The sequence below is a fragment of the Jaculus jaculus genome, chromosome 9, assembly GCF_020740685.1.
Source record: "Jaculus jaculus isolate mJacJac1 chromosome 9, mJacJac1.mat.Y.cur, whole genome shotgun sequence".
NCBI classification, from domain to species: Eukaryota; Metazoa; Chordata; class Mammalia; order Rodentia; family Dipodidae; genus Jaculus; species Jaculus jaculus.
Window position 1 is genome coordinate 96,809,950 of NC_059110.1, and position 19,261 is coordinate 96,829,210.

The 19,261-nt window shown below is 41.0% G+C and overlaps 1 protein-coding gene across 1 annotated transcript in view; it reads right to left on the reverse strand.

Moving 5' to 3' along the window:
- Brip1 (BRCA1 interacting helicase 1) overlaps positions 1 to 19,261 on the reverse strand; it is a 149,171-nt gene that overhangs the window by 38,180 nt on the left and 91,730 nt on the right. Inside the window, exons 15-16 of the mRNA XM_045159722.1 lie at positions 14,869 to 15,028; positions 13,061 to 13,182 (exon numbers count right to left, since the gene is read on the reverse strand). Of these exons, the coding sequence (XP_045015657.1) occupies positions 13,061 to 13,182; positions 14,869 to 15,028 (282 nt within the window). The remainder of the gene's footprint in view (positions 1 to 13,060; positions 13,183 to 14,868; positions 15,029 to 19,261) is intronic.

Sequence of the window (19,261 nt, forward strand, 5' to 3'; positions counted from 1 at the left end):
AGACCCTACCTCAAAAACAAAACAAAACACCTTCGCAAACAGAGAAACCTAATTTACTCTACTGAGAGTCTTAAAGCCAGTTTTTATAACCCTTAAACCATAACAAATTAGTATCAGTGAGCTGTTAATGAATGAGGCCTTAACTATAAGTTAAGTTTCTCTACTGGTTAAAACTCTGACATCAAGTAAACATATTTTAGATTTTATCCAATGAAAATGCCCTTCCTGGAGCAACTTTTATTATTGTTATGATCTCCTGGTGATAGTATTTTACCCTAATCTCCCTTTCTGGTCCCCTTTCTTTCTCTTGGTTTCCTGTTTATAATAAAACAGAAGTTGCCACCTGGAGCAACTGTTTGAAGTTCTTATTTGGTTCAGCTACCAATTTTTGTAATTTTTTTACAAACATCAGGTGTTGACTGAGTTAATCATTTATCTTTAAGAGGAATTTCCTCCTCTGTGGTATCTGGAGTTACATTAGCATGTTTTCTAATTGTCTCCTGAAGTCTCGGGAGAAAAGCAATGGACAATTCCTGTTCTCTGTGTTATCTAAATGAGACCAGTTTTTAAGACAGGGTAGCAGAGACTTTTGGGGTATCCTAGAAGCCACTGCCCCATCTGAAACAAAGTGGAGGAAAGTGAAAAGAAGAGTCTAGAGTTCAAATGGGAAAGTGTGGGGGGAGGGAGGGAATTACCACGGGATATATTTTATAATCATGGAAAATGTTAATAAAAATTAAAAAAAAATAAAAATAAATTAAATTAATATTGTTTGGACAAAAAAAAAAAAAAGAGTCTAGAGTCAGGTTATGCCCAATCCTGGCTCTCATCTTCTCATAAAAAGGGGGCAGCCCTCTGACGAGATTTGGGAGAAGAAATTAGGGCTTTTTTCAATCTCCTTCATACAGGAGTCCTCACCCAAATTTTCCTGGTTTCTCCCCAGTCAAATGGGGACACACAGCACCATCTAGGTGCCTCTGGGAGCAAGGAAGGTCCAGGACAGGATTCCCGTGCCCATCCCACCCGGCCAGCCCCCAAGCCCGAGTGCCCCCGGCGCTCCCCCAGCCCTGCGCGTGTCTTACACCGCGGCATATGAGCAGTGCCACTGGCAAGATGGGCCCAAGTGGGAAGACCTCACGCATTTACTCCTGTCTTGGCAGCCTAAATGCCCTTCTCGGGGAGGGGGTTCCTGGCGCTGCTTTCCCTTCTCTGCTCTATGGGAGCCTGGGATATGGGTCCCCCCACTTGTGAATGTTTCAGAATAGTTTAGGGACAAAGGGTATTAATTTAAAGGTAATCTTTCATCTTATTACCTTAAATACAGGGATCCTACCTTTTGTTGATATTAGAGACAGGACATTACAATTTTAAATGTCTGGCAAATTATACAGAGAAAGACATTATGAGTTATTGTATATCTTTTCTATAATATTTTCATTTTATTTTATTTATTTATTATTTGACAGCAACAGAGAGAGAGAAAAAAAAAAAGAGGCAGATAGAGAATGGGCGTGCCAGGGCCTTCAGCCACTGCAAACGAACTCCAGACACATGCACCCCCTTGTGCATCTGGCTAATGTGGGTCCTGGGGAATTGAGCCTCAAACTGGGGTCCTTAGTCTTCACAGGCAAGTGCTTAACTGCTAAGCCATCTCTCCAGCCTAAGTTATTGTATATCTTAATGGAATTTGTTGTACAGTTAGAAAGCATATACTGAACTCATTTCCAAGGTTTCAAACTATCTATCTATATATCTAGCTATCCATCTATCCATTCATCCACCCATCACCTATCTATCTTGAGACAGTCCTCACTGAAGCTGTCCCTAAACTGGAGAATATCTTGCTTCAAGTCCCCAAGGGCTAGGAACATAGGCCTGCATCACCACACTTGGTTTATCAAACTGTTAAATCAAAACCAGGAAAGACTGACACTGTAACAGGGACATCTACTGATGTGATAGCTGATGTTTAAACTTTGTGACTTGAAAACTCAAGTGACATACTTGAAGCCCTTCTACACGTCTGCACCCTGTAAATTCTGAGGGGATCTGGTAAAATAAACTGATTAAAATCAACAACTAAAGTTCTCCTCCAAAGGGGGGAAAAAAATTCAGACAAGTTAAAAACTAACTCCACAGCTTCCCTCGAGAAAATGCTACTGACTATGCACCGTGTCAACAGAACATAAAGGAGCAAATCTCAGTCACTCTTGCATGTCCCCAGAGTGGTAATTTCACTTCTAAAGACTTCAACCTACTTTTATTTTTATTTTTAGGGGGTTTTTTTTTGGGGGGGAAGGGGTTTGAGGTAGGGTCTCACTCTAGCTCAGGCTGACCTGGAATTCATTCTGTAGTTTCAGGGTGACCTTGAACTCTCAGTGATCTTCCTACCTCTGCCTCCCAAGTGCTGGGATTAAAGGTGTGCGCCACCACACCCAGCTTGACTTCAACCTATTTGAGAACAAAACAAATAGGTCAATAAAGTTCTAGCATTTGCAAAAACCAAGATTAATTCAAGAAAACTTTAAAAATTCCTGCTGGAGAGATGGGTTGGTGGTTAAGGTACTTGCCTATGAAGCCTAAGGACTCACATTTGATTCTCCAGGTCCCATGTAAGCCAGATGTACAAGGTGGCACATGTGTCTAGAGTTCGTTTGCAGTGGCTAAAGGTCCTAGTGTGCCCAGTCTCCCTCCCTCTCTCTCTGCTTCAAATTTTAAAAAAATTTAAAATTCTTAAAATTTTTTGTCTCCTTGATTATCCCACATGTTTAATTTGTAGCCCCATTTTCAGGCATGAAATTTTTTTGTTAAGGAAATATAAAGTATAAAATATAAACCAATTTATTTTAAAGTTTGGAATTTGAAAGCTGTCTAAATCTATCCCTTAAAAATATAGGGAATGAAAGCCAGGCGTGGTGGTGCACACCTTTAATCCCAGCACCCAGGAGGCAGAGGTCGGAGGATTGCTGTGAGTTCGAGGCCACCCTGAGACTAAGTAGTGAATTCCAGGTCAGCCTGGGCTAAAGTGAGACCCTACCTCGAAAATATATACATATACATATACATATACATATACATATACATATACATATACACATACATATATATATACATATACATATACACATATATATATATCCACACACACACACGCATGCATGTATTTGGAATGAGCTAGGCATGGCAGCACATGTTTTTAATCCCAGCACTTGGGAGGCAGAATGTGGTGGTTTGATTCAGGTGTCTCCCATAAACTTAGGTGTTCTGAATGCTAGGTTCCCAGCTATGAAGATTTTGGAATTGGCGCCTCCTGGAGGCAGTGTATTGTTGGGGTGGGCTTATGGGCAATATAGCCAGTTTCCCCTTGGCAGTGTTTGGCACATTCTCCTGTTGCTATTGTCCACTTGATATTATTGGTCAGGAGGTGATGTCCACCCTCTACTCATGCCAACATATTCCCCTGTCTTCACTGAGCTTCCCCTTAAGTCAAAATAAACCTTTTTCCCCCAAAAGTTGCGATTGCTGGGGTGATTTCTGCCAGCAATGTGAACCTGACTACAACACAGAGGTAGGAGTATCATCATGGGTTCCAAGCCATCCTGAGACTACAGAGTGAATTCCAGGTCAGCCTGGGCTAAAGTGGGACCCTACCTCAAAAAACAAACAATATATGTAATGAGAGCTAGGGAGATGGCTAGGTTGGTTAAAGGTGCTTGGCTTGCATGCCAGCTGACCCAAGTTCAATTCTCCAGCACCCATGTGAGGCTGGATGCAAAGTGGCATGTGCATCTGTGATCCCAATGCAGGCATGGCAAGGGGAGGTGGAGCCAAGAGAATTTGGAAGCTCATGGAACAGCTAGTCTGGTGCATTCAGCAAAACAAAACTTTGTCTCAAAGGGAGAAGGAAAGTACATAAACCTTGAGGTTATCCTGAGTGCTGGGATTAAAGGCATGTGCCATCAAACCCAGCATGTTTTTGTTTTTTGAGGCAAGCCCAACTGACTGCCCCTACTCCCGACTTTTTTGTTTTTTTTTTTTTTTAGTTTTTGGAGGTAGGGTTTTACCACAGCTCAAGCTGACCTGGAATTCACTCTGTAGTCTCAGGGTGGCCTTGAACTCTCAGTAATCCTCCTACCTCTGCCTCACGAGTGCTGGAATTAAAGGTGTGCGCCACCACACCTGGCTTGGCCCATTTTTTTTTTTAATGAGGGGGAGAGAAAGAGAAAGAAAGAGAAATGGCATGCCAGGACCTCAGCCACTGCAATTGAACTCCAGACACGTGTGCCCCCTTGTGTACATGTGTGACCTTGCATGCTTGCATCACTTTGTATGTCTGGCTTATGTGGGATCTGGAGAGTTGAATATGAGTCCTTAGGCTTTGCAGGCAAATGCCTTAACTGCTAACCCATCTCTCCAGCCCTTATGGACCTTTTTTTTTAAAAAAAAATATTTTTGTTATTTTTATTTATTTATTTGAGAGTGACAGAGAGAGGAAGAGGCATATAGAGAAAAAGAGAGAGAATGGGCGCGCCAGGGCCTCCAGCCACTGCAAATGAACTCCAGACGCGTGCGCCCCCTTGTACATCTGGCTAATGTGGGTCCTGGGGTGTCGAGCCTCGAACCAGGGTCCTTAGGCTTCACAGGCAAATGCTTAACTGCTAAGCCATCTCTCCAGCCCCCCTTATGGACCTTTTTAAAAAGTATTTTTATTTATTTGAGAGAGAATATGATTGAGCATGCTAAGCTGCAAATGAACTCCAGACACACGTGCCACTCTGTGCATCTGCCTTTACATGGGATTGAACCCGAGCCAACAGGCTTTGCAATCAAGTTCTTTTACCCACTGAGCCATCTCCTCAGCCCCTATTTTATGGATTTTTTGATGATCTGTTTGTTCATTTGTTTTACAAAGGGTTTGTTATCTCATTTTCACTCATTTTTCATTTGTCCAAGGCAAATATACAAATTGCCAACCTAGGTTGCTTGCTTAAACTAGAACTTAATTCTGGAATTCCAAGATATACTTATAAACTGCCTTTAATATTTTTTAGTCAAACTATCTCTTAAAAAAAATGAAAGAAAGAGGGCTGGAGAGATGGCTTGGCGGTTAAGCGCTTGCCTGTGAAGCCTAAGGACCCCGGTTCGAGGCTCGGTTCCCCAGGTCCCACGTTAGCCAGATGCACAAGGGGGCACATGCGTCTGGAGTTCGTTTGCAGAGGCTGGAAGCCCTGGAGTGCCCGTTCTCTCTCTATCCCTCTATCTGTCTTTCTCTCTGTGTCTGTCGCTCTCAAATAAATTTTTTAAAAAAAAAATTAAAAAAATGTTTAAAAAAAAATGAAAGAAAGAAAAGAAAGTTGAATGGTGGTACACACCTTTAATCCCAGCACTGGAGAGGCAGAGGTAGGAGGGTCACTGTGAGTTCAAGGCCACCCTGAGACTACATAGTGAATTCCAGGTCAGCCTGGGCTAGAGCAAGATCCTAGCTTGAAGAAACAAAAACAAAAACAAAAAACAAACAAATTTTTAAAAGCTGGAGAAAATATTCTGAGTAAAAATAAGGTCTAAGTAATTTAGACTGAACTCATTCTAGATGTTTAGGATAGTGACAAAGTTTTACTTCCCATATTACCAAACATACACGGCTGGACTCCTAAATGTCGAAGTTTAGTATTACAGTTTGAATACACAGCCATTCCCCCAGAGTAGCCATATGTTATTATTGGGGCGAGAACCAGGTGGGTTTCCGTATCGGATGCTACACTATAGCCGGAACACTTGACTCCACTCCGACCTCAGGCTCTGTTCCTGGATCTGGTTTCCCATAGTATAGAATAATATCCCAACTCCTAAAAATGGCACACGGAGCCTTAAGTGACTCGGCTCCTAAATCCGTCTCTAGCCGCTGCTCTCATGCCATTCTCCCAGTTCACGGTACCTGCGCCTCGCTCTCTTCCTGGAAAGGGCTATCCCCTTTCACACACGGGGCCTTCGCACATGCAGCTCTGCCTGCTGAGAATACTGTTATCCACTTAGTTCACTCACATGATTCTTAGCCTTCTTTCCTGTGTCAGCTTAAATATCACTTCCTCAGGAAGCCTTGCCTGACCCATAAAGATCTGCTGGAACATTCCCATGGTTCCTTGACTTTCTCGTCTAGCCTTCATCACAAATGTGGTTGTTTATTACTTTAATGCCAGTAGAGCTTGCTAGCCGGCAGTCTCCCTGAGACAAGGGGCTAGAAGCCATGCAGGATGTCAATTTGTTCCCAGTGGATGAGTATGGTAGTTTCTACTTCTAGTCGGGTACTCAAAACAAAACAAAACAAAACAAAACAAAAAGCTGGGCGTGGTGGTGCACGCCTTTAACCCCAGCACTCGGGAGGCAGAGGTAGGAGGATCGCCGTGAGTTCAAGGCCACCCTGAGACTACAGAGTTAAGTCCAGGTCAGCCTGGACCAGAGTGAGACCCTACCTCAAAAAAAAAAAAAAAAAAAAAAAAAACAGGTTAGGTTGTAGTCTGAATTGTTTTGTTTTGTAACCTGGCCTCTAATGAATTCATTCCATTTTATTTTTTATAAATATTTTTTATGTTTGAATAGATTGAAATCTCACCTGTCTGGCTCATCGGTCTATTTACTGATTTGCAAGCGGGGGTGGGGGGAGAGAATGGACACACCCCCACACATACATGCATACGTACCCCCACACACACATAGAAACATACACACACACACACACACACACACACACACACACACACACACAAAATAGAAATAGAAATTAGGGCTGGGGAGAAGGCTTAGTGGCAAAGCTAAAGAACTTGCTGGCAATGCCTGACGTCCCAGCTTTAACTCCCCAGTCTTCATGGAAAGCCAGATGCACAGAGTGGCACATGTGTCTGGAGTTTGTTTGCAGTAGCAATAAGCCCTGGCATGCCCATATATGCTCTCTCAAATAAATACGAATATTTTTAAAAACACAAATTTAGAACTGGGAGTGGTGGCACACACCTTTATTCCCAGCACTTGGGAGGCAGAGGTAGGAGGATTGCCGTGAGTTCAAGGCTACCCTGAGATGACATAGTGAATTCCAGGTCAGCCTGGGCTGGGCTAGAGTGAGACACCACCTCAAAACACCAAAAACATAAATGTATAAAGTAATTCAAAGGGTGGATCTCTCTACTCAAAAGGAACAAATGAATCCACTAAAAGGTCTTGCTTCTGAAATCAAGTTCATCTTAATGTACTGAGGTCCTCTATGTCCCTACCTTCATTCTACATGCAAATGCTTACAGTGCAGCAAAATAACAAAAGTAAAAAAGGAACATCGCTCTCCTCAAAAGAAGTCTTCCAGACTTCGGAGCTCTCATATTGCCATTATCTGATAATATTCTAACACACAAAAGCACAGATTGGGTGGGTTAGATGGCTCAGTGGTTAAAGATCCTTGCTTGCAAAGCCTTCAGGCTTGAGTTTGATTCCCCAGTACCCACATGAAATCAGATAAACAAAGTGGCACATGGGTGTGGAGTTCACTTGCAGCAGCAAGAGGTCCTGGTGCACACAGACACACACTCAATCTCTTTCGCTCTCCCTCTTTCTCTCAAGTAACTTTTTTTTTTTTTTCCCTGAGGTAGAGTCTCACTCTAGCCCAAGCTGACCTGGAATTCACTAAGTAGTCTCAGTCTGGCCTCAAACTCACAGTGATCCTCCTACCTCTGCCTCCCAAGTGCTGGGATTAAAAGCGTGCGCCACCACACCCAACTCAAGCAAACTTTTAAAAAGTACTAGATTAACATGGTTTAATGCTGTGATCCTTTGGGACAAATAATCTGTCTTTTCCTGTTTCATATAATGCTCACATACAGGCAGACATGGCAACCTATTTATATAAATGTGTATTTGTTACAAAAACAATAATTAATGTAAAAAATAAATGAGATGCCTCAACAATCATTAATGTGATTTTTAAACCTACATATATCCTTTAGTACATTTAGAGATGAGTTTTCTAAACTAAAAAAATTGTAATGGTTATTAAATGCAAAGATGAAGATTAATATTCAAATCACTATCTGAATTTTAAATGGTTTCCAAATAAACCCTATGTTGGGGACTAAGGGCAGGCATATCAGCTTTAGAGCACTTGTCTAGTGAAGGAAGTCCTGTGTTGGCTCCCCAGTACAACAGAAAGAAAACAAACCTCAAAACAGGTTAGATAACTCAAGATGTTATCCTGCTTAAAAAGCACAAACAGGGCTGGAGGGATGGCTTAGTGGTTAAGCGCTTGCCTGTGAAGCCTAAGGACCCCGGTTCAAGGCTCCATTCCCCAGGACCCACGTTAGCCAGATGCACAAGGGGGCGCACGCGTCTGCAGTTTGTTTGCAGTGGCTGGAGGCCCTGGCACGCCCATTCACTCTCTATCTGCCTCTTTCTCTCTCTGTCACTCTCAAATAAATAATTTTTTTTTTAAAAAAGCACAAATATTGGGGCTGGAGAGAAGGCTCAGTGATTAAGGCGCTTGCCTACAAAGCCTAAGGACCAGGATTCAATTCCAAACTTGCCACATAAAGCCAGATGCAAATGTGTATGTATTTGGAGTTCATTTGCAGCAGCTAGAGGTCCTGGTGTACCCATTCTCATTCTCTCTCTCTGCTTGAACACAAGTAAAATTTTTGTTTTCTTTCTGAAAAGCACAAATAGCTGGACATGGTGGTGCATGCCTTTAATCCCAGCACTTGGGAGGCAGAGGTAGGAGAATCACCGAGAGTTTGGGGCCACCCTGAGACTACATAGTGAATTCCAGGTCAGCCTGGGCTAGAGAGAGACCCTATGGCGGGGGTTGGGGGGGGGAATATCAAGCTTATTACCTTTTTTTGTTTGTTTTTTGAGACAGGGTTGCATGAAGCCTACACTATGTTCAAACTAGCTATGCCACTGAAGATAACCTTGAACTCCAGACCCTCCTACCTCTACCTCTGAGTGTTGTGATGCTAAGTATGCACACCACATATAGCCGTAGAGCTCACAATTTTAAATTATTAAGAGCACTGGGATTTTGTTTTGTTTTGTTTTGTTTTGTTTTTGAGACAGGGTGTCATTGAATAACCAAGGACAGCCTTTAATGTGCTACATAGCCCAAGCTGGTCTTGAACTTACCATCTCCTCCTGCCTCTGCTTTGAGTGCTGGGATTTTAGGCGTAAGAACCTGACAATGAATATTATCATCAAAATTTATTAAGCCAATTATTAAAACCTCAACATACCACTTCATTTTTAAAGTACAAAAAATTTTAACCACATGTCGTGGCTTATAAATTTTTCCTCAAAGGAGTAAAGGCACATTATTCACAATGTTATTCAGAATGTTTCTAGATGAATGTTTCTATGAGCTACATTAAGGAATGCAAACAAAATGGCATTTGAGAATCTGAGTATGCTTTACCATGTCCGCAAATTTGTCATGCCATCGACCTGAGATGTGGGTGCCTAAATTATAATGTCAAAGCCTTTGTAGTTGTAATTGGCCAAAGGTTTTTAAAAGGCGGCCTTGTTATACCGTGACTTAGTTGTATTAAAGGAAATAATTTTTCTGTTGGTAATGCTTTTCCACTGACCTCTACTCACATAAAAGCCTTGCTTTACATCCATGCCCTGCAAGTGCTTCGGTCTAGTGCAGAGAAAAGTTTTCTTTGAAACTATTATACGATTAAGTAGAATGATCAGAAGCATCTGGGAAAGGTGGAAGTATAAAAAAAAAAATCCTCGCTGGGAAAGTAGCTTAATGCTTGCCCTTCAGAGTGGCCCATTATCAACATTTCATAGTGGGTTTCTTTATTTTCAGATCCCCGAGGTATGTGTAATAAATTATGACTTGAACTAAACAAGTCACACTTGGCTCCAAAATGAAATTTTCCTACCTCTACTTTCTAGTCCCCAAGGTGGGAAGAGGAAATCCTGGTCACAGCCAAAGAAGTCATATTTTTGGCTCCAACACACATTTTCCTGCCTCTCTGAAAAACCAAACTCGGCTATTGAGACTGTAAAGTCTTAAGTTAGTATTTTAAGCTATGTTTAAAATTTTATTTTCGTGATCTTTCTTATTTTTAAGAAAAAAAAAAAAACTGGTATCATAAACTTAATGTCCTTGCCTTCTTTTTCCTGCTCAAATCACTTTTCTAACTCAGATACTGATCTGAACCCTTTAAAATGTAAATTCAAATAAAAGACAGATACCCTGTATCACTTCTGCATATTAAAATTTTTTAATCATAAATAGCTTCCATTCATTTCTGCACAGTATACTTAGTATGAATACTAAAAAAGAAACAGTCATTGGAAGCAGTTTTGGAGGCGACAACTATGGGAATCATTGGTCTATCATCTCCATTTATAGAAAACAAAGAGTACGGCAGACACAGTCTAAGGTGGGACAGTCACACCTACACTCTCTTGAGTGAGGGCAGAACCTATATCTTGCAATCTAGGCAATAGAAGACAGCAAGGGCTACGGGACAGTGACTGTCTTGATTAGGCTACACTGTTCGGCGAAGGGACAGGAAGCCGCTCTCAGGATTAAGTCGTCTTAGCTCACTGGTGCTAGGAAGCATCCTGTAGACTTGGAAGACGTAGCCCGCCATGCTATAAGAAGGCCTCCAAGGAGGCTATCTCACAGGAACTCCGAGCAGCCTCTAAGGAACTAATTATGAAGAACATCAGCTCAGAACCGCAAGGCGCTGGATCCCACTAATAAGCTGAATGGGCTTAGAAGAGGGTCGCAAGCCCCAGATGAGAGTGCAACCTCGTGGAACCCTGAGAACCCTGAGAAGAGAACTCAGGCAAGCCACGTCAGACTCATGAACACAGAGATGGCAAGCATGTGTTGTTCTGAGCTACTATGTGATAACTTGTTGCACAGCAGTAGAAAACTGAGACAAAGAGTGACAGCCAGTCTAATTAAATTAGACAGCCTCTCACTTGTTACGTTCTACAATGCATTAGATGGGACATCAAGATGCTGTTGCAGTCAGGTTCGCATTGCTGGTAGAAATCACCCAACCAAGAGCAGCTTGTGGGAAAAGAGATTTACTTTGGCTTACAGGCTCAAGGGGAAGCTCCATGGTGGCAGGGAAAACGATGGCACGAGCAGAGGGTGGACATAACCCCCTGGCCAACATAAAGTGAACAACAGCAACAGGAGAGTGTGCCAAACACTGGCATGGGGAAACTGGCTATAACAGCCATAAGCCTGCCCCCAACAATACACGGCCTCCAGGAGATGTTAATTCTCAAATCTCCATCAGCTGGGAACCTAGCATTCAGAACACCTAAGTTTACGGGGAACACCTGAATCAAACCACCACAGATGCTGCTGGGTACTGCACAGTCCCTTCCATAACTTCTAACTATAGAACACTACAGTGCCTAATTATGAGTCATATTAATAGTTACTATCAATTGGTTATTTATCATAAAATGATTACTATTATTAGTGTCATCTAGGAGTGGCAAAAATATGCCAAAACAATATGTTATTATGTTTATATTGATAGATAGATAATAATTTAATATAGATAAAATAGATAGATAATAATTTAAGAGAAAGAGAAATATGAACATGGGTAGGCTAGGGCCTCTTTCCATTGCAAACAAGCTCCAGACACATGTGCCACTTTGTACATCTGGCTTTATGAGGGTATTAGGGAATCAAATTCAAGCAGGCAGGCTTTGCAAGCAAGGTCCTTTAACCACTGAGTCATCTCCCCAGACCCACAAAGCAGTATCTTAATTGTAGACAGAAAGATGCTTAAGAATATGTCATAGGGCTGGAGAGATGGCTTAGTGGTTAAGATGCGTACCTGCGAAGCTTAAGGACCCAGGTTCAATTCTCCAGGTCCCACGTAAGCCAGATGCACAAGATGGCACATGCATCTAGAGTTCGTTTGCAGTGGCTAGAGACCCTGTTGCACCCATCTTCTCTGTCTGTCTGTCTCCCTCTCTCTCAAATAAACAAATAAATAATTTCTTTAAAAAAAGATTAGGTAACTGGTCTAGAAATATCTCTTCCATTATAAGGAATAGTAAAAACTGAGCAACATTTTCAAGGAAAACACATTCGACAAACCAAGACTGATTTGGGAGATCCATTTTGCCCACCTCCCAGTCTGGCATAATCTGCCTGAACACAGAGGACATCACTGAAGTATAAACAGAGCGCAATGTTCCTACTAAGCAGAAGATTAGATTGTGGAGCAGCTAAAATCATGAGATCTGAAGGGAAGGGCAGTGGCGGAGAAAGGAGCTAGACAAAGAAAGGACCCTTGAGTTCCCAAGGGAGCCTATGAGTCTGTTGTCAGGAGCTTGACAAAACATCAGTCATAAGCTTCTCACATCAAGGGTTTCCAACTTAGGAAGTCTAGTTGGAGACTGGCAATCTGTTTCTATCAAATTCACAGGTAATACTGATGCTCCTGACCAGCGACCACAGGATGGAAATCACTTTGTTGTTTTGAGGCACAGTCTCACCCTAGCCCAGGCTAGCCTCAAACTCAAAGCAAACTCCAATTTCAGCCTCCCAAGTGCTAGGTTTGAAGGTGTGAGCCACCATGTTCTGTAAATTACACCCAGGGAGCAAAACAGTAGTAGCAAGAGACTATGGCCCCCACACTCCTTCCTTGCACACATGTGCATGCACACACACACACACATGTGCGCAAATAAATAAATAAAAATTTAAAAATAAAATAAACATTTTCTACTAAAACTAACTCATTCAAAGTTCAGAGATTCAAAAGAAAATGTGTAAGGATACACGAAAAACATATAATTAATTTTACCAAAAACTTAGAAGTATAAATATATAACAAAACTTTAAGCCGGGCGTAGTGGCGCACGCCTTTAATCCCAGCACTTGGGAGGCAGAGGTAGGAGGATCGCTGTGAGTTCAAGGCCACCCTGAGACTCCATAGTGAATTCCAGGTCAGCCTGGGCTAGAGTGAGACCCTACCTCGAAAAACCAAAAAAAAAAAAAAAAAAACAACTTTATAGAGCTTTGATGGCCTACCTGCAGGTCTTTCACATTTGGAAAAGGAATTCCTATTGTAATGACAGCACGCGCATTGTCATCTGCAAAATCCAGACCCTCGCTCACTTTGCCACGACACACTGCGATGAGAAGGGCTCCATCTCAAGCAACAGGAAAAAAACAAATATTAAAGCACACTCAGAATTCTCAGATGTTGCTTACTCTTGTCACTTTGTAAAGACTAATTATGATTCCTACTAACAAACTTAGTAAGAGATTGTTTTATGAGATGTAGTTTTTAAAGTTAATTATCTTTAAAAAAAAAAAAGTAAGGCAAACAAAATTATATACAATATGGCAGCAAGCCAATTTACGATCTAGTCACTCCTGAAATAGCTTATATAGTTAAATCACACCACAGCGGCAGCTTACATGTTAACTCAGAAATTACGAAAAACTTGAAGCTTAAATCATTACCTTTATTGCCAGAAAGTAAAAGTTTCAGAGCACATTATTATATTCGGAAGCAAATACACACAGGGGACCCTATATATATACACTCTGTGGTTGTTGTTAAGACAGGGCCTTGCTACAGAACCCGGAATGGTGTGGTACTCACTATGTAGCCCAGAATGATCTCAAACTGGCAACATTCCTCTTGCTTCAGCCTCTAGACTGCAGGGATTATAGGCATGTACCACCATACCTGTTTTGTTGTTGTTGTTTGTTTCTGTGAGACAGTCTCGGTATGTCACCCAGGCTGGCCTTGAACTCAGTCTTCTTGCCTTTGCTTCCTAAGTGTTGGGACTACAGACTCCCCAAGGTGACGATAACCTCATCGTTACAAGTATTAACAATGATGCTACAGTATTGTCAGTGCTGGACTGCTCCTAAATTGCTGCTATTATTAGTCCTCACATCAAACCCGTCCATGGACATTCACTAGCCTGGAAGTTGAGTCCTCAGTTGCTCTTTGTTGTTCTGAGATACGGTCTGAGCCTAGGTGGGCCCTGAACGTGCCATCCTCCTGTCTCGGCCTCCTGTGCTGAGTTACAGGCGAGAAATGCCACGCTCGGCTCCTTAGTTATGTTTTGAAAACAGAAGTTTGCTTATTTTATTTGATAGGATATAAACACGAACTATGTTATTTGTATCAACGTTATGTCTGGCTTGGTTAGTACTGCACATACTTCTACCTGTCCTAACTGCCTTCTTTTGCACAAAATATGATGTGTAAGGTGACGTGTAAGGCACACAGTGGGATCCCTGAATACACACATACTCGTAGGAAACCTGTGATGGGCTGAATGTAAAACTGTCTCCCAATGTCTTGTGTGTTTGAATACTTAATTTCCACTGGTGGCACTGTTTGGGAAGGTTGTGGAACCTTCCGGAACAGGAGCCCTGCTGGAAGAAATGTGTCACTGAGAGTAAGCTTTGAGGTCTGTGTAGTCCAGAATGCTTGCTATTCTCTTTACTTTCTCCTGCTGATGTGGTCAGTTTCTTGAACCTGCCAGGCTTTTTCCACCATGGTGGACTCGACTCGCTGGCATTATAGCCGAAGTAAACTCTTTCCCTCCCTAAGATGCTCCTGGTTGGGTATTTTGTCCCAGCAATAAAATAACTGATACAGGACCACTCTAAACAAAGGTGGTGGGGTTGTTTGGGGGAAAGAGGGGACTAACCTAACCAATTTTCTTTTCACCTGAGATTATAAAACATAATTCTTCTCAAATGCAATTCACTTAAAAAGATAATATACAAGAAATTCTGATAACACTAACTTCTTGCTTTATAATTAACAAAAAAAAAACCTTTCCATTGACCATGAAATTATTTCCAATTACCTTTCTCTCCTTTGTACTTGATAGCGTCATAGTATGTCTGCAATAACTCATCAAAATCAGTCTTTTCTCCTCCTTGTGGCTCTACGATGACAGTCTTCACTGACTCCAAATTATTCCACAAGCCAGTGTAAAGCCAACGCTCTCTTAATTTCTCTAATAACTAAAACAGGAAAAGAACAAATTATCTTTGTGTGTCTATCCCAGCAAACTTACCTTTGTTTAGGGCCAATTTAACTACAATGTGACTATAGTAAACATATTAACCAGTGTCTCTCATCTATAAAATAAAGTTATTTCATAGAGCTGCTACTGGGATAAATTCATTAGAAGATTTGAAGAAGTTTGAATAGTGTCTCAACCACAGTAGCAATTGAGTATTAGCAGTTGCTACTAATAACATTGCTACTACCATTAACACTACTGCTACCCTAGCAATTGCAAAAGAAGAAAAGAATACTCATTTAATATTTAAATTGACTTTTTTTCCAGTACTAGGAATCAAATTTAAGGCTTTGAGCATGCTAAGGATGTGTTTTACCAGAAAGCTACACTTCACTGCTCAATCCCTAAAATGGATATTTTCTTATTCATTGAAAGTAAAATTCCTTAATATCGTTAAACAATAATGAAGATTCTTAGAGATCATTTTACTAAATATGTAAGTAGATAAGCTCACTACTTGAAAATCTGATCATCATTAATAATCCAAATAGAATAAATATATAAATAGAGATTCAGGCACAAATGGAATATTTATAGGTTATAAATATAGGCTAGATTATAAAAAAGTTAAACAAATTTCGGTCTTTATCATACTGAAGCATATCTTAATAACAGAATGTTATATTAAAAACAAATCATAAAGTCAGCTGGAAAAGATTCAACACTAATACAATCTTAAAACAGGTTAGGGCTGGAGGGATGGCTAAGCAGTTAAGGCACTTGCCTGCAAAGCCAAAGGTCCTAGCTTCGATTCCCCAAAACCACATAAGCACAAGGTGGCACATGTGTCTGGAGTTCATTTCCAGCAGCTATAGACCCTGGTGTGCCCATTCTCTCCCCTCCCCCCACCTCCTTCTCTCTCAAATAAATAAAAATTTAATTTAATTTTTTTAAAAAGTTAAGACAGGGCCAGAGAGATGGCTCAGCGGTTAAGGTGCCTGCCTGCAAAGCCAAAGGATCTAGGTTCAATTTCCCAGGACCCATGTAAGCTAGATGCACAAGGTGGCACATGCGTGTGGAGTTTGATTGCAACAGCTAGAGGTCCTGGCATGCCCATTCATCTCTTCCCCTTTCTCTTTCTCTCTCTCTTAAATAAATATTTTTTAAAAAAAGAAGTTTGTCAGGGCTGGAGAGATGGCTCAGCAGTTGGGGCACTTGCCTGCAAAGCCTAAGGACATGGGTTCAATTCCCCAGTACCCAAAAGGTGGCACATGCATCTGGAGTTTGTTTGCAATGCCTGGAGGCTACGGTGCAGCCATTCCCCCTCCTTCTCATAAATAGATAAAAAAATTTAAATAATTTAAAAATAATAGGTTATTCAAACACCCTATCTTTGTGCTATTTATTGCATCTGGTCTAAGGGATGGCCTGGGAATGGAAAGCAGGCTGGCAGACTTTGCAAGCGAGTGCCTGACACTCAGCAACAAGAACACTGAATTCAAAGAAGGGGCTTTTAAAGAATCTATGCTATAGAAATAAAAGCATAGATTTATAAATGAAAACAAAACAGGTAAGAAAAGAAAATACAATAGGATGTATGTAATCTTTAAATATGAATGGTTAAAAAAAGCATTCACAAATCAATGTGTGTGTTGTACAGCAAGGGCAATACATGGAAAGACACTGACAGCTTGAAATGTATGTGTTTTGAAACTCAAAGAATTAAGTATCCTTTTCAAGATGCTAGAAAATGAGATGAAGCAAATGAAAAGAGACATAAATTAACAACTAGGAGCCAGATGAATGAGAAAGAAAACGACAGTGGTAGAGAGGACAATTAAAGTTAATTGTTTTAATCGCTCGTATGTATGAGTGCTACTAAACTACGGACAACTAATTTTCATGAGCTGGTTTACTTATTTTTTTAATATTTTATTTTATTTCTTATTTGAAAGCAGGCAAGAGAGAGAGAGAGAATGGGCACACTAGGGCCCCTTAGCCATTGCAAATTAACTCCAAATGCATGTGCCACCTTGTGCATCTGGCTTTCTATGAGCACTAGAGAGCCGAACCTGGGTCCTTTGGCTTTGCCGGAAAGCACCTTAACTGCTAAGCTATCGCTCCAGCCCCTTATTTATGATTTCATCAATATGCCTCTTAAGAATAAATCAGTCAGGTAACCCAGGCCCAGAAAGCCAAGCGCCACATGTTCTCTCCCATATGTGGATCCCAGCTACAGATGACTGGGCTTCTGTGTGAGAATGAAAATACTTAGTAGCAGAGGCCAGTAAGTTGAAAAGGAGACATAAAGGGTGGAGAAAGGAAGGGAGGAGGATACTTAATAGGTTGATACTGTATATATGTAATTACAATGATTGTAGTGGGGAGGTAATATGATGGAGAATGGAATTTCAAATGGGAAAGTGTGGGGGTGGGGAGGGAGGGAATTACCATGGGATATATTTTATAATCATGGAAAATGTTAATAAAAATTAAAAAAAAGAATAAATCAAATTATATATCACTAGTAAAATAGCTCATTGTTTTATTCAATGAAGAAGGTTTTGTTGATTAATACTTAAAACTCCCTATACCATTATGTTACTGTTAACACAAACAAAACAAAACAAAATATCCTCTAGGCTCTCACTGAGTTAAGCCTTTTCTGTTTGAAGTGCCTCATGAATTGACTACTAGAATTTTTTTTTTTTTTTTTTTTTTTTTTTTTGGTCTTATGAGGTAGGGTCTCACTCTGGCCCAGGCTGACCTGGAATTAACTCTGTAGTCTCAGGGTGGCCTTGAACTCACGGTGATCCTCCTACCTCTGCCTCCCAAGTGCTGGGATTAAAGGCGTGCACCACCATGCCCGGCTCCTCTAGAATTTGTTTCTTAATTCACAGTTTCTGGATACAAGTCTTGTGCCAGGGCTTAGAAAATATGAGAAAAATCCCCTGATAATATTCAGAGTAACAGTGTATATGGAAGGGTCACACTAGGTCTTCAATTAGAAAATATGCTACTATAAAATCAATAAAGTGAAAGTAAACAAAATGCCACTAAAGCTCAGAATAACAGCAAATTATTCAAATTTCTTTACTGGATAGCTAGTTTAGAATACAATAAAAATATCTCTAGAATATATAAAGCCAGATGAAACCTATTACAAATTTACATTGTTGATACTCTGCCTCCCGAGTGCTGGGATTAAAGGTGTGTGTCACTATTTAGCCAGGCGTGGTGGTGCATGCCTTTAATCCCAGCACTCACGAGGCAGAGGTTGGAAGATCACCATGAGTTCAGGGCCACCTTGATATTAACCAGTGAATTCCACATCAACCTGGGCTAGAGTGAAGCCCTACCTCAAAAAAAAAAAAAAAAAAAAAAGAAAGAAAGAAAAAAGAAAAAATTTAAATTTAAACCAGGTATGGTGGCTTATTCCCTAATCACAGCACAGGGAAGGCTGAGATAGGAGGATCATAGTGAGTTAGTTCCAAACCTGCCTGGGCTAGAGTATGACCCTGATTCAAACCTCCTTCCCACCAACTATTTGTTTTATAAAAGGCCTGGGGATATAATTCTGCCTTCCAAGTGCTGGGATTATAGGCGTGCAACACCAAGCCCAAACAATTTTACTGAAAATTTTATTTACTTATTTGAGAGAGAAAGAGAAAAGAGGCAGATGGAGAAAGAATGGGCACACCAGGGCCTCCAGCCACTACAAACAAACTCTGGACACATGTACTACCTTGTGCATCTGGCTTACATGGGTTCTGGGGAATTCAACCTGAGTCCTTTGGCTTCACAGGTAAGCCCTTTAACCACTAAGTCATCTTTCAAACCCCTAATTTTACTTAACTTTTTTTTGGCTTTCCAAGGTAGGGTTTCACTCTAGCTCAGGCTGACCTGGAATTCACTATGTAGTCTCAGGATGGCCTGTGACTCACGGTGATCCTCTTACCTCTGCCTCCCAAGTACTGGGATTAATGTTGTGTGCCACCATGCCTGGCAATTTTACTTAATTTTTAAACAAAATTGTTAGCATCTAATAATTATATAACTTATATTATAACTGAAGAAGTAGACAAAAGCAAAGAGGAGAAACAGACACAACAAATACAGGGCTGCATTTTCCTACCTTGCAGTAGAGGTTTGCATAAAAATCTTAAACCGGGCTGGAGGGACGGCTTAGCAGTTAAGGTATTTGCCTGCAAAGCCAAAGGACTCCAGGACC